At 47.0% G+C, this 16,412-nt stretch overlaps 2 gene segments (V, D, J or C); both read left to right on the plus strand.

The window, feature by feature from the left end:
• The first annotated feature begins 4,164 nt into the window (after nucleotides 1-4,164).
• Nucleotides 4,165-4,894, plus strand: LOC101733817. The segment is given in 2 exon segments: nucleotides 4,165-4,210; nucleotides 4,518-4,894. Coding segments are annotated over 2 exon segments (390 nt in total).
• Nucleotides 4,895-11,554: 6,660 nt separating this feature from the next.
• LOC116412120 lies at nucleotides 11,555-12,171 on the plus strand. The segment is given in 2 exon segments: nucleotides 11,555-11,696; nucleotides 11,828-12,171. Coding segments are annotated over 2 exon segments (486 nt in total).
• Nucleotides 12,172-16,412: the final 4,241 nt, after the last annotated feature.

Consider the following 16,412-nt stretch of genomic DNA (forward strand, 5'->3'; position numbering starts at 1 on the left):
GCCCCAGCAATATATGATACAGTGGCCCTAGCAATATATGGCACAGTGACCCAAGCAATATATGATACAGTGGCCACAGCAATATATGATACAGTGGCCCCAGCAATATATGACACGGTGGCCTCAGCAATATATGATACAGTGGCCCCAGCAATATGTGATACAGTGGCCCCAGCAATATATGATACAGTGGCCCTAGCAATATATGGCACAGTGGCCCCAGCAATATATGATACAGTGACCCCAGCAATATATGGCACAGTGACCCCAGCAATATATGATACAGTGGCCCCAGCAATATATGGCACAGTGGCCCCAGCAATATATGGCACAGTGGCCCCAGCAATATATGATACAGTGACCCCAGCAATATATGGCACAGTGGCCCCAGCAATATATGGCACAGTGGCCCCAGCAATATATGGACACAGTGGCCCCAGCAATATATGGCACAGTGACCCCAGCAATATATGATACAGTGGCCCCAGCAATATATGATACAGTGGCCCCAGCAATATATGACACGGTGGCCTCAGCAATATATGACACGGTGGCCTCAGCAATATATGATACAGTGGCCCCAGCAATGTATGGCACAGTGACCCCAGCAATATATGGCGCAGTGACCCCAGCAATATATGATACAGTGACCCCAGCAATATATGGCACAGTGGCCCCAGCAATATATGATACAGTGACCCCAGCAATATATGGCACAGTGGCCCCAGCAATATATGGCACAGTGGCCCCAGCAATATATGGCACAGTGACCCCAGAAATATATGGCACGGTGACCCCAGCAATATATGGCACAGTGGCCCCAGCAATATATGGCACAGTGGCCCCAGCAATATATGATACAGTGGCCCTAGCAATATATGGTACAGTGACCCCAGCAATATATGACACGGTGGCCCCAGCAATATATGGTACAGTGACCCCAGCAATATATGACAGGGTGGCCCCAGCAATATATGGTACAGTGACCCCAGCAATATATGATACAGTGACCCCACCAATATATGGCACAGTGACCCCACCAATATATGGCACAGTGGCCCCAGCAATATATGGCACAGTGGCCCCAGCAATATATGGCACAGTGACCCCAGCGATATATGGCACAGTTATCCCAGCAATATATGGCACAGTGGCCCCAGCAATATATGGCACAGTGGCCCCAGCAATATATGATACAGTGGCCCTAGCAATATATGGCACAGTGACCCAAGCAATATATGATACAGTGGCCCCAGCAATATATGATACAGTGGCCCCAGCAATAAATGACACGGTGGCCTCAGCAATATATGATACAGTGGCCCCAGCAATATATGATACAGTGGCCCCAGCAATATATGATACAGTGGCCCTAGCAATATATGGCACAGTGGCCCCAGCAATATATGATACAGTGACCCCAGCAATATATGGCACAGTGACCCCAGCAATATATGATACAGTGGCCCCAGCAATATATGGCACAGTGGCCCCAGCAATATATGGCACAGTGGCCCCAGCAATATATGATACAGTGACCCCAGCAATATATGGCACAGTGGCCCCAGCAATATATGGCACAGTGGCCCCAGCAATATATGGCACAGTGGCCCCAGCAATATATGGCACAGTGACCCCAGCAATATATGATACAGTGGCCCCAGCAATATATGGCACAGTGGCCCCAGCAATATATGATACAGTGGCCCCAGCAATATATGGTACAGTGACCCCAGCAATATATGACACGGTGGCCCCAGCAATATATGGTACAGTGACCCCAGCAATATATGACACGGTGGCCCCAGCAATATATGGTACAGTGACCCCAGCAATATATGATACAGTGACCCCACCAATATATGGCACAGTGACCCCACCAATATATGGCACAGTGGCCCCAGCAATATATGGCACAGTGGCCGCAGCAATATATGGCACAGTGACCCCAGCGATATATGGCACAGTTATCCCAGCAATATATGGCACAGTTGCCCCAGCAATATATGGCACAGTGGCCCCAGCAATATATGATACAGTGGCCCTAGCAATATATGGCACAGTGACCCAAGCAATATATGATACAGTGGCCCCAGCAATATATGATACAGTGGCCCCAGCAATATATGACACGGTGGCCTCAGCAATATATGATACGGTGGCCCCAGCAATATATGATACAGTGGCCCCAGCAATATATGATACAGTGGCCCTAGCAATATATGGCACAGTGGCCCCAGCAATATATGATACAGTGACCCCAGCAATATATGGCACAGTGACCCCAGCAATATATGATACAGTGGCCCCAGCAATATATGGCACAGTGGCCCCAGCAATATATGGCACAGTGGCCCCAGCAATATATGATACAGTGACCCCAGCAATATATGGCACAGTGGCCCCAGCAATATATGGCACAGTGGCCCCAGCAATATATGGCACAGTGGCCCCAGCAATATATGGCACAGTGACCCCAGCAATATATGATACAGTGGCCCCAGCAATATATGGCACAGTGGCCCCAGCAATATAGGATACAGTGGCCCCAGCAATATATGGCACAGCGACCCCTGCAATATATGGCACAGCGGCCCCAGCAATATATGGCACACCGGCCCCAGCAATATATGATACAGTGGCCCCAGCAATATATGATACAGTGGCCCTAGCAATATATGATACAGTGGCCCCACCAATATATGGCACAGCGACCCCTGCAATATATGGCACAGCGGCCCCAGGAATATATGGCACAGCGGCCCCAGCAATATATGATACAGTGGCCCCAGCAATATATGGCACAGTGACCCCAGGAATATATGGCACAGCGGCCCCAGCAATATATGATACAGTGGCCCTAGCAATATATGGCACAGTGGCCCCAGCAATATATGACACGGTGGCTCTCCATACCATCACAGATCTGGCAGATCCCCACACCATGGGCACTAATGCCCCCCATACCATCATGGAGGGGGCACCACTCCCTATCTTTATTTCTGAGGGACTCCGCCTCTCTCTGATGCTCTTTTTATACCCAATCAGGTCAAGTTATTTATTACACATCTTGAGTGGGGTATTAGAAGTATTATGTGTGTGGGGTATTATATTGGTGTGGTATTGCCCCGGCCTGGGGTAGCTGCGAGACAACAATCCTTTTCCTTATTCTGTCTCCGTGGCGCTTGCGCAGTAGAATGAAAGGCTGACTCTCTCTCTGTACTGCGCCTGCGTCGGCCCCGGGATTCTGTCGATAAGTGAAGGAAGAGGGCTGCTCAGTTACCCCAGGCCGGGGCAGTTTTCTCATAACAAGGGCACCGACCCGGGGTATCAGGTAAGTGGTTACAATCACAATCATTTTCCCTCATGATAGATGAAGAAGAAAGCTGTCCAAGACAAAACCAAGTGGAGGCGGAATCGGGGGGTCACACCTCGTGAGGCGGGGGGTGGGGGGAAATGCCAATGGAGATGCCCCTTCCCCTGGGTTTCTCTATTGGGCCCAATTGTATTTATATTACAATCATCATTTGCAGTTTTCTCCCTAGGCCACTAGGTGGCACCATCACGCTGAAATTGCGGCACCCCAACTTACCGTTCCCTCACCCCTCTCTCAGAGACTGTTCCAGAGACACTCACCCTGAGACAGTCTCACATGAGACGGAAGTGGAGTTTCGGGGAGACAGCTAGACCCCCAGTGTCACAATGTCTCCCCCCTCTCTCTACCCTGTTCCCTGACTATCTGCCCTGGGGCCAAGGGGGCCTTGGGCTGCTGGGGGGCCCCACAGACAGGACCTGGGGGGGCAATTAGCTTTATAGTTTCTTTAGTTGGTGCTGACTCGGTAGCAGAGCTGACACTCATTCTCTGAATGACTGTTTCTGTGCTTGGGGGTCACACAGTGGGGCCAGACCTGAGGGGGCTGACACAAACCCCCCAAACTGGTCAATTAGGGGAACATTAGGTGCCACCTGGGTCCCTATAAGTCACAAATGGTAAGTGGGGCCCCAAAGGATGTTTTAGTCGGGATCCCTAAGCAATGTGATCATGTGATCCCCTAATATATCCTGTCCCTGGCAGAGTTCCAGGAAGGGGTTAATGAGCTGCCCATGTGACTTCCTGCCTGGGAGCTGGGTGTCGGGGCGCAGGGGGTGGGAGTCAGAACCACCATGTCCCTAATACAGAGCTGGGTCTTCTGCCTTCTCATTCCCACCTGTAAGTACTGGGGGAGGTTCTGATCCAACCCCCCATGTCCTACACCCTCTGTACTGGATCTACCAGGGAGGGGCTCAGTGGTTCTGATCCATATGGGTTTATGCTAATGGATGCTGGATCCTATCAGGTCCCTGTGTCCCATTCCTTGTTACAGAGTGAGGAGCCAATACAGACAGGTACTGGTACTGACCCACCCGCCATGTATATTATATTGGGTTTCCCCAGGTGGGCTCACTGTAGGGGTAACAGTTACTTGGGGGTCCCAGTGGGGGAGGCAGAAGCTCAGCTGATTATTGTTGCCCCCCAGGTTTCCCCCAGAAGGCTGTGATCACCCAAGAGCCGAGATCCATTATTACCGGAACCGGTTCTGCTGCCCTGATGAGATGTGAGCAGGAGACGACAGACTATGACAACATGTACTGGTACCAGAACCAGGAGGGGCAGGGGCTCCGGCTCATCTCCTCACAGCTCCGGGGGTACAGTGCCACGTATGAAGAGGGGTACAGAACCGGGTTCCACGTGAACAGAACCGCGAGGGACAAGATCAGTTTCCTGGAGATCCAAGTCCCAAAGCGCCAGGACCAGGGGGTGTATCTGTGTGCGGCCAGTGATGGCACAGTGACTCGCCCCAACCGGGGCTCTTTCTACTAACCTACCCCCCCGCTGACTGTGTCACACACAGGCCCCTCCCTTCACTGACTGTGCCCCCCCGACTGTGTCACACACAGCCCCCCCCCACTGACTGACATGGCCCCCCACTGACTGTGTCATTCACAGGCCCCCCCCACTGACTGTGCCCCCCCGACTGTGTCACACACAGGCCCCCCCTTCACTGACTGTGCCCCCCCCGACTGTGTCACACACAGCCCCCCCCCACTGACTGACAATGGCCCCCACTGACTGTGTCGCACACAGCCCCCCCCCACTGACTGACAGAGTCACACAGGGACCCCCAGACATTATTTGTGCCCCAGAATGTCACAGAAATGAATGAAGTCTCAGAGGAAAATGAGGGCACAGTGTTACAGGGGGACAGGGATGTGAGCCCCCACAAAATGACTTCAGGGATGGAATGACAAGTTATAATAAATACTGAATGGGCTTTATTTGAAGGATATTTGCCCTTTAATGGGGATCCTATCCTATATAATCTTATCCTAATACAGAGGGGCCCTACATTATCTTATCCTAATACAGAGGGGCCCTACATTATCCTATCCTAATACAGAGGGGCCCTACATTATCCTATCCTAATACAGAGGGGCCCTACATTATCCTATCCTAATACAGAGGGGCCCTACATTATCCTATCCTAATACAGAGGAGCCCTACATTATCCTGTCCTAATACAGAGGAGCCCTACATTATCCTATCCTAATACAGAGGGGCCCTACATTATCCTATCCTAATACAGAGGGGCCCTACATTATCCTATCCTAATAAAGAGGAGCCCTACATTATCCTGTCCTAATACAGAGGGGCCCTACATTATTCTGTCCTAATACAGAGGGGCCCTACATTATCCTATCCTAATACAGAGGGGCCCTACATTATCCTCTCCTAATACAGAGCGGCCCTACATTATCCTACCCTAATACAGAGGGACTCTACATTATCCTATCCTAATACAGAGGGGCCCTACATTATCCTATCCTAATACAGAGGGGCCCTACATTATCCTATCCTAATACAGAGGGGCCCTATATTATCCTATCCTAATACAGAGGGACTCTACATTATCCTATACTAATACAGAGGGGCCCTACATTATCCTATCCTAATACAGAGGGGCCCTACATTATCCTATCCTAATACAGAGGGGCCCTATATTATCCTATCCTAATACAGAGGGACTCTACATTATCCTATCCTAATACAGAGGGACCCTATATTATCCTATCCTAATACAGAGGGACTCTACATTATCCTATCCTAATACAGAGGGACCCTATATTATCCTATCCTAATACAGAGGGGCCCTATATTATCCTATCCTAATACAGAGGGACTCTACATTATCCTATCCTAATACAGAGGGACCCTATATTATCCTATCCTAATACAGAGGGACTCTACATTATCCTATCCTAATACAGAGGGACCCTATATTATCCTATCCTAATACAGAGGGACCCTATATTATCCTATCCTAATACAGAGGGACTCTACATTATCCTATCCTAATACAGAGGGACCCTATATTATCCTATCCTAATACAGAGGGGCCCTACATTATCCTATCCTAATACAGAGGGGCCCTACATTATCCTATCCTAATACAGAGGGACTCTACATTATCCTATCCTAATACAGAGGGGCCCTATATTATCCTATCCTAATACAGAGGGACTCTACATTATCCTATCCTAATACAGAGGGGCCCTACATTATCCTATCCTAATACAGAGGAGCCCTACATTATCCTGTCCTAATACAGAGGAGCCCTACATTATCCTATCCTAATACAGAGGGGCCCTACATTATCCTATCCTAATACAGAGGGGCCCTACATTATCCTATCCTAATACAGAGGAGCCCTACATTATCCTGTCCTAATACAGAGGGGCCCTACATTATTCTGTCCTAATACAGAGGGGCCCTACATTATCCTATCCTAATACAGAGGGGCCCTACATTATCCTCTCCTAATACAGAGCGGCCCTACATTATCCTATCCTAATACAGAGGGACTCTACATTATCCTATCCTAATACAGAGGGGCCCTACATTATCCTATCCTAATACAGAGGGGCCCTACATTATCCTATCCTAATACAGAGGGGCCCTATATTATCCTATCCTAATACAGAGGGACTCTACATTATCCTATCCTAATACAGAGGGGCCCTACATTATCCTATCCTAATACAGAGGGGCCCTACATTATCCTATCCTAATACAGAGGGGCCCTATATTATCCTATCCTAATACAGAGGGACTCTACATTATCCTATCCTAATACAGAGGGACCCTATATTATCCTATCCTAATACAGAGGGACTCTACATTATCCTATCCTAATACAGAGGGACCCTATATTATCCTATCCTAATACAGAGGGGCCCTACATTATCCTATCCTAATACAGAGGGACTCTACATTATCATATCCTAATACAGAGGGGCCCTACATTATCCTATCCTAATACAGAGGGACTCTACATTATCCTATCCTAATACAGAGGGACCCTATATTATCCTATCCTAATACAGAGGGGCCCTACATTATCCTATCCTAATACAGAGGAGCCCTACATTATCCTATCCTAATACAGAGTGGCCCTACATTATCCTATCCTAATACAAAGGGGCCCTACATTATCTTATCCTAATACAGAGGGACTCTACATTATCCTATCCTAATACAGAGTGGCCCTACATTATCCTATCCTAATACAGAGGGGCCCTTCATTATCCTATCCTAATAAAGAGGGGCCCTACATTATCCTATCCTAATACAGAGGAGCCCTACATTATCCTATCCTAATACAGAGGGGCCCTACATTATCCTCTCCTAATACAGAGGGGCCCTACATTATCCTCTCCTAATACAGAGGGGCCCTACATTATCCTATCCTAATACAGAGGGGCCCTACATTATCCTATCCTAATACAGAGGGGCCCTACATTATCCTATCCTAATACAGAGGGGCCCTACATTATCCTCTCCTAATACAGAGGGGCCCTACATTATCCTCTCCTAATACAGAGGAGCCCTACATTATCCTATCCTAATACAGAGGGGCCCTACATTATCCTCTCCTAACACAGAGGGGCCCTACATTATCCTATCCTAATACAGAGGGGCCCTACATTATCCTCTCCTAATACAGAGGGGCCCTACATTATCCTATCCTAATACAGAGGGACTCTACATTATCCTATCCTAATACAGAGGGACTGTACATTATCCTATACTAATACAGAGGGACTCTACATTATCCTATCCTAATACAGAGGGACTCTACATTATCCTATCCTAATACAGAGGGGCCCTACATTATCCTATCCTAATACAGAGGGGCCCTACATTATCCTATCCTAATACAGAGGGGCCCTACATTATCCTATCCTAATACAGAGGGACTCTACATTATCCTATCCTAATACAGAGGGGCCCTATATTATCCTATCCTAATACAGAGGGACTCTACATTATCCTATCCTAATACAGAGGGACCCTATATTATCCTATCCTAATACAGAGGGGCCCTACATTATCCTATCCTAATACAGAGGGGCCCTACATTATCCTATCCTAATACAGAGGGACTCTACATTATCCTATCCTAATACAGAGGGGCCCTATATTATCCTATCCTAATACAGAGGGGCCCTACATTATCCTATCCTAATACAGAGGGACTCTACATTATCCTATCCTAATACAGAGGGGCCCTATATTATCCTATCCTAATACAGAGGGACTCTACATTATCCTATCCTAATACAGAGGGACCCTATATTATCCTATCCTAATACAGAGGGGCCCTACATTATCCTATCCTAATACAGAGGGACTCTACATTATCCTATCCTAATACAGAGGGGCCCTACATTATCCTATCCTAATACAGAGGGACTCTACATTATCCTATCCTAATACAGAGGGGCCCTACATTATCCTATCCTAATACAGAGGGACTCTACATTATCCTATACTAATACAGAGGGGCCCTACATTATCCTATCCTAATACAGAGGGGCCCTACATTATCCTATCCTAATACAGAGGGACTCTACATTATCCTATCCTAATACAGAGGGACTCTACATTATCCCGTCCTAATACAGAGGGGCCCTACATTGTCCTATCCTAATACAGAGGGGCCCTACATTATTCTATCCTAATACAGAGGGGCCCTACATTATCCTATACTAATACAGAGGGACTCTACATTATCCTATCCTAATACAAAGGGGCCCTACATTATCTTATCCTAATACAGAGGGACTCTACATTATCCTATCCTAATACAGAGGGACCCTACATTATCCTATCCTAATACAGAGGGGCCCTACATTATCTTATCCTAATACAAAGGGGCCCTACATTATTTTATCCTAATACAGAGGGACTCTACATTATCCTATCCTAATACAGAGTGGCCCTACATTATCCTATCCTAATACAGAGGGGCCCTTCATTATCCTATCCTAATAAAGAGGGGCCCTACATTATCCTATCCTAATACAGAGGAGCCCTACATTATCCTATCCTAATACAGAGGGGCCCTACATTATCCTATACTAATACAGAGGGACTCTACATTATCCTATCCTAATACAAAGGGGCCCTACATTATCTTATCCTAATACAGAGGGACTCTACATTATCCTATCCTAATACAGAGGGACCCTACATTATCCTATCCTAATACAGAGGGGCCCTACATTATCTTATCCTAATACAAAGGGGCCCTACATTATCTTATCCTAATACAGAGGGACTCTACATTATCCTATCCTAATACAGAGTGGCCCTACATTATCCTATCCTAATACAGAGGGGCCCTACATTATCCTATCCTAATACAGAGGGGCCCTACATTATCCTCTCCTAATACAGAGGAGCCCTACATTATCCTATCCTAATACAGAGGGGCCCTACATTATCCTCTCCTAATACAGAGGGGCCCTACATTATCCTATCCTAATACAGAGGGGCCCTACATTATCCTCTCCTAATACAGAGGAGCCCTACATTATCCTATCCTAATACAGAGGGGCCCTACATTATCCTATCCTAATACAGAGTGGCCCTACATTATCCTATCCTAATACAGAGGGGCCCTACATTATCCTATCCTAATACAGAGTGGCCCTACATTATCCTATCCTTATACAGAGGGGCCCTACATTATCCTATCCTAATACAGAGTGGCCCTACATTATCCTATCCTAATACAGAGGGGCCCTACATTATCCTATCCTAATACAGAGTGGCCCTACATTATCCTATCCTAATACAGAGGGCCCTACATTATCCTATCCTAATACAGAGTGGCCCTACATTATCCTATCCTAATACAGAGTGGCCCTACATTATCCTATCCTAATACAGAGTGGCCCTACATTATCCTATCCTAATACAGAGGGGCCCTACATTATCCTATCCTAATACAGAGTGGCCCTACATTATCCTATCCTTATACAGAGGGGCCCTACATTATCCTATCCTTATACAGAGGGGCCCTACATTATCCTATCCTAATACAGAGGGGCCCTACATTATCCTATCCTAATACAGAGTGGCCCTACATTATCCTATCCTAATACAGAGGGGCCCTACATTATCCTATCCTAATACAGAGGGGCCCTACATTATCCTATCCTAATACAGAGGGGCCCTACATTATCCTATCCTAATACAGAGGGGCCCTACATTATCCTATCCTAATACAGAGGGACTCTACATTGCCCTTTCCTCCTTACACCCCAATAAAGATGTGGGGGTCACAGAAACACAATGGAAACTAAAGATCATGGGCAGTCAACCTTCCGCACTTGCACTGGTTTTGGAACTACAACTCCCAGAATCCCTAGAGAGTTAATAAAAATCTGAGAGGTTGAAGTCCCTTAACACCAGAAGATCCACAGGATCTGTATCTCCAACCAACATGGACTTCTCTGCCCCAAACCGATTGCCCCCCCCGCTGCAGCCCGTAATGCTCTAAGGATATAGCCAGGGGTTCTGCTCCGCTGGGCCGGGACTTGGTACTGCTGGACCCAGAAATGACTTGTTGCCTATAAGAACTGGGATGAGAAGGTGCCAACGGCAGAACTGCCCCTTCTGAATGAGAAACAAGATGCCCTTTAACCCTTACTGCTCAATGTGTTACCCCCAAATCCCCCAGACTCCAGCTAGACTCCTCTGGCCGGGCTACTGTATGGTACGTTGGGCTATTACTATGAACTGGGCCCGAGCCCTGAGTCCCATTCCTGCACCATGTTTAGACTGTAAGCTCTGCAGAACAGGATTCTCTGCCTCTAATACAGAAGGCGAGTTCTGGGCTACTAATGCTTATTGCCCTCTAAGGGCCACGATTCTGCCCCCCCTCAGCCCAAACTTCCATAGTATTGTGGGGTCCCAGTGTGATGTTGGTGTTCAGCCCAATAGGTTCTGGTACTGAAGGTTTCCATGCAATGACTATATATGTATCATGTACTGTGTGTGTTGGCAGGAAGGGGTTAATGAGCTGCCCATGTGACTTCCTGCCTGGGAGCTGGGTGTCGGGGCGCAGGGGGTGGGAGTCAGAACCACCATGTCCCTAATACAGAGCTGGGTCTTCTGCCTTCTCATTCCCACCTGTAAGTACTGGGGGAGGTTCTGATCCAACCCCCCATGTCCTACACCCTCTGTACTGGATCTACCAGGGAGGGGCTCAGCGGTTCTGATCCATATGGGTTTATGCTAAAGGGTGCTGGATCCTATCAGGTCCCTGTGTCCCATTCCTTGTTACAGAGTGAGGAGCCAATACAGACAGGTACTGGTACTGACCCACCCTCCGTGTATATTATATTGGGTTTCCCCAGGTGGGCTCACTGTAGGGGTAACAGTTACTTGGGGGTCCCAGTGGGGGAGGCAGAAGCTCAGCTGATTATTGTTGCCCCCCAGGTTTCCCCCAGAAGGCTGTGATCACCCAAGAGCCGAGATCCATTATTATCGGAACCGGTTCTGCTGCCCTGATGAGATGTGAGCAGGAGACGACAGACTATGAATGGATGTTCTGGTACCGACAGCGAGAGGGGCAGGGGGTGCAACTGGTATCCACGCAGCTCCGGGGCGACCAACCCACGTATGAAGAGGGGTACAGAACCGGGTTCCACGTGAACAGAACCGCGAGGGACAAGATCAGTTTCCTGGAGATCCAAGTCCCAAAGCGCCAGGATCAGGGGGTGTATCTGTGTGCGGCCAGTGATGGCACAGTGACTCGCCCCAACCGGGGCTCTTTCTACTAACCTACCCCCCCACTGACTGTGCCCCCCCCACTGACTGTGCCCCCCCCCACTGACTGTGCCCCCCCCACTGACTGTGCCCCCCCACTGACTGTGTCACTCACAGGCCCCCCCACTGACTGTGCCCCCCCCACTGACTGTGTCACTGACAGGCCCCCCCACTCACTAACTGACAGGGGCCCCCCCACTGACTGTGTCGCACACAGCCCCCCCACTGACTGACAGGGGCCCCCCCGCTGTGCCATTAGACAAAAAATATAGAGAATGGGGGGTTCTGATGAAATACTGTGGGCCTGAAGTTTTGGGGGGAATGGGGTGCACTGACAGAAGGGGAGAGACGCCATAAACCAGCCCTTGATATGAGCAATATATCCTGTCTGTATGACTGTGGGGGTGAAGCAGTGAGTTTCCTGTCACACGGTGCAGGCCGGGCTGCTATTGGCTGCGGTTTGGGCAGACAGGTGCACAGCGAGACGTTGGGGTGCAGCTGCATCCGCTGTTTGTGGGTCCCACCCTGTCTGTGTTTGTTCCTTTGGGGTAAAATAGTGGCATCTGGGCGCCCACACGGGGCAACAACTAGGGGGGCTTCTAGTGGCCCATGGAAACTTGTCTGTCTCTCTCTCTGTCTGTTTGTCTCTCTGTCTCTCTGTCTGTCTGTCTCTCTGTCTCTCAATCTGTCTGTCTGTCTTGCTGTCTCATTGTCTGTCTCTCTCTCTGTCTGTCTCTCTGTCTCTCAATCTGTCTGTCTCTCTCTCTGTCTGTCTCTCTGTCTCTCAATCTGTCTGTCTGTCTCTCTCTCTGTCTGTCTCTCTGTCTCTCAATCTGTCTGTCTCTCTCTCTGTCTGTCTCTCAATCTGTCTGTCTCTCTCTCTGTCTGTCTCTCTGTCTCTCAATCTGTCTGTCTGTCTCGCTGTCTCATTGTCTGTCTGTCTGTCTCTCTGTCTGTCTATCTGTCTCTCTGTCTGTCTCTCTGTCTCTCTATCTGTCTGTCTGTCTGTCTCTCTGTCTCATTGTCTGTCTCTCTCTCTGTTTGCCTCTGTCTGTGTCTTTCTCTCTGTCTGTCTCATTGTGTGTCTGTCTCTCTGTCTGTCTCTCTCTCTGTCGCATTGTCTGTCTCTCTCTCTGTCTCATTGTCTGTCTCTCTCGCTGTCGCATTGTCTGTCTCCCTGTCTATCTGTCACATTGTCTGTCTGTCTGTCTCTCTGTCTGTCTATCTGTCTCTCTGTCTGTCTCTCTGTCTCTCTATCTGTCTGTCTGTCTGTCTCTCTGTCTCATTGTCTGTCTCTCTCTCTGTTTGCCTCTGTCTGTGTCTTTCTCTCTGTCTGTCTCATTGTGTGTCTGTCTCTCTGTCTGTCTCTCTCTCTGTCGCATTGTCTGTCTCTCTCTCTGTCTCATTGTCTGTCTCTCTCGCTGTCGCATTGTCTGTCTCCCTGTCTATCTGTCACATTGTCTGTCTGTCTGTCTCCCTCTGTCTCATTGTCTGTCTCTCTCTCTCTGTATGTCTCTCTGTCAGATTGTCTGTCTGTCATAGGCACTTGCCGGGAGTTGGGGGCATCAGAGGGTTAATAGCAGGGCGGGGGGGTGCCAGTCTGGGGGTTGCTATATGCCCCCATGTCCCCTTGTGGCGCTGCTGTAGATATAAAGGTGCAACACCAGCGGTGACTAAAGCCCAACCAATCAGATGCAGCAGGGAGGAGCTAATTGCCTTTGCCCAGAGCTTACCCTTTGTGGCTTCTCCCTATCCAATCAGCAGTCACCCAGGCGGGGGGTCGGGGGCAGTTGGGAATAAACCTGTAACTAAGATGGGGAATAAGAAACCAGTCGGGGTGCCCATATCCCTGTACCCCAATATGGCTGCTGTACCCACACAAGCACTGGGGGCAGAGAAGGGGCCCGGACAGGGCTGTAAAGCAAATCTGAGGGGGGAATGTATGTAGATGAGGGATACTGTGGGGGCCACAGTGGGAATCTATGGGGGGCAGTTTGCTCCGCATTCTGCAATAATATCCCCCAATACACAAAATGAATCTCTCCCCCCACAGCAGAAATATACACGGAATAAATATCTATAGAGTCCATGGCGGGCGTTTCCCTAGCAACACCAATCAGTTCCGGAGTTAATGGACAAAATAGATCCTTGTTACAGAAAGGAAGATTCCGTATCACAGAATTCCACAAAATGAAGGTTTTATCTCCACAGAATCAATTCTGTGAAACTACTGAGCCAATGAGAAACAAGCATACCGACGCACCAATAACAAGCAGGCTTTCATCTGACTCCGTATATTCCTTCCCCCTGTTTTCATTGGTTCTTCCTTGGACGTTCTCAGAAACAGAATGTGGGACTGACCGGAAGGTTCTGGGGGCACAAAACTGATGTTCTGCCCCAATAAGGGGTAATTATATCTTAGTTGGGATCAAGTACAGGTACTGTTTTATTATTACAGAGAAAAGGGAATCATTTAACCATTAAATAAACCCAATAGGGCTGTTCTGCCCCAATAAGGGGTAATTATATCTTAGTTGGGATCAAGTACAGGTACTGTTTGATTATTACAGAGAAAAGGGAATCATTTAACCATTAAATAAACCCAATAGGGCTGTTCTGCCTCCAATAAGGGGTAATTATATCTTAGTTGGGATCAAGTACAGGTACTGTTTTATTATTACAGAGAAAAGGGAATCATTTAACCATTAAATAAACCCAATAGGGCTGTTCTGCCTCCAATAAGGGGTAATTATATCTTAGTTGGGATCAAGTACAGGTACTGTTTTATTATTACAGAGAAAAGGGAATCATTTAACCATTAAATAAACCCAATAGGGCTGTTCTGCCCCAATAAGGGGTAATTATATCTTAGTTGGGATCAAGTACAGGTACTGTTTTATTATTACAGAGAAAAGGGAATCATTTAACCATTAAATAAACCCAATAGGGCTGTTCTGCCCCAATAAGGGGTAATTATATCTTAGTTGGGATCAAGTACAGGTACTGTTTTATTATTACAGAGAAAAGGGAATCATTTAACCATTAAATAAACCCAATAGGGCTGTTCTGCCCCAATAAGGGGTAATTATATCTTAGTTGGGATCAAGTACAGGTACTGTTTTATTATTACAGAGAAAAGGGAATCATTTAACCATTAAATAAACCCAATAGGGCTGTTCTGCCCCCAATAAGGGGTAATTATATCTTAGTTGGGATCAAGTACAGGTACTGTTTTATTATTACAGAGAAAAGGGAATCATTTAACCATTAAATAAACCCAATAGGGCTGTTCTGCCCCCAATAAGGGGTAATTATATCTTAGTTGGGATCAAGTACAGGTACTGTTTTATTATTACAGAGAAAAGGGAATCATTTAACCATGAAATAAACCCAATAGGGCTGTTCTGCCCCAATAAGGGGTAATTATATCTTAGTTGGGATCAAGTACAGGTACTGTTTTATTATTACAGAGAAAAGGGAATCATTTAACCATTAAATAAACCCAATAGGGCTGTTCTGCCCCAATAAGGGGTAATTATATCTTAGTTGGGATCAAGTACAGGTACTGTTTTATTATTACAGAGAAAAGGGAATCATTTAACCATTAAATAAACCCAATAGGGCTGTTCTGCCCCAATAAGGGGTAATTATATCTTAGTTGGGATCAAGTACAGGTACTGTTTTATTATTACAGAGAAAAGGGAATCATTTAACCATTAAATAAACCCAATAGGGCTGTTCTGCCCCAATAAGGGGTAATTATATCTTAGTTGGGATCAAGTACAGGTACTGTTTTATTATTACAGAGAAAAGGGAATCATTTAACCATTAAATAAACCCAATAGGGCTGTTCTGCCCCCAATAAGGTGTAATTATATCTTAGTTGGGATCAAGTACAGGTACTGTTTTATTATTACAGAGAAAAGGGAATCATTTAACCATTAAATAAACCCAATAGGGCTGTTCTGCCCCAATAAGGGGTAATTATATCTTAGTTGGGATCAAGTACAGGTACTGTTTTATTATTACAGAGAAAAGGGAATCATTTAACCATTAAATAAACCCAATAGGGCTGTTCTGCCTCCAATAAGGGGTAATTATATCTTAGTTGGGATCAAGTACAGGTACTGTTTTATTATTACAGAGAAAAGGGAATCATTTAACCATTAAATAAACCCAATAGGGCTGTTCTGCCTCCAATAAGGGGTAATTATATCTTAGTTGGGATCAAGTACAGGTACTGTTTTATTATTAC

Source organism: Xenopus tropicalis, chromosome 7 (genome assembly GCF_000004195.4).
Source record: "Xenopus tropicalis strain Nigerian chromosome 7, UCB_Xtro_10.0, whole genome shotgun sequence".
NCBI lineage: Eukaryota > Metazoa > Chordata > Amphibia > Anura > Pipidae > Xenopus > Xenopus tropicalis.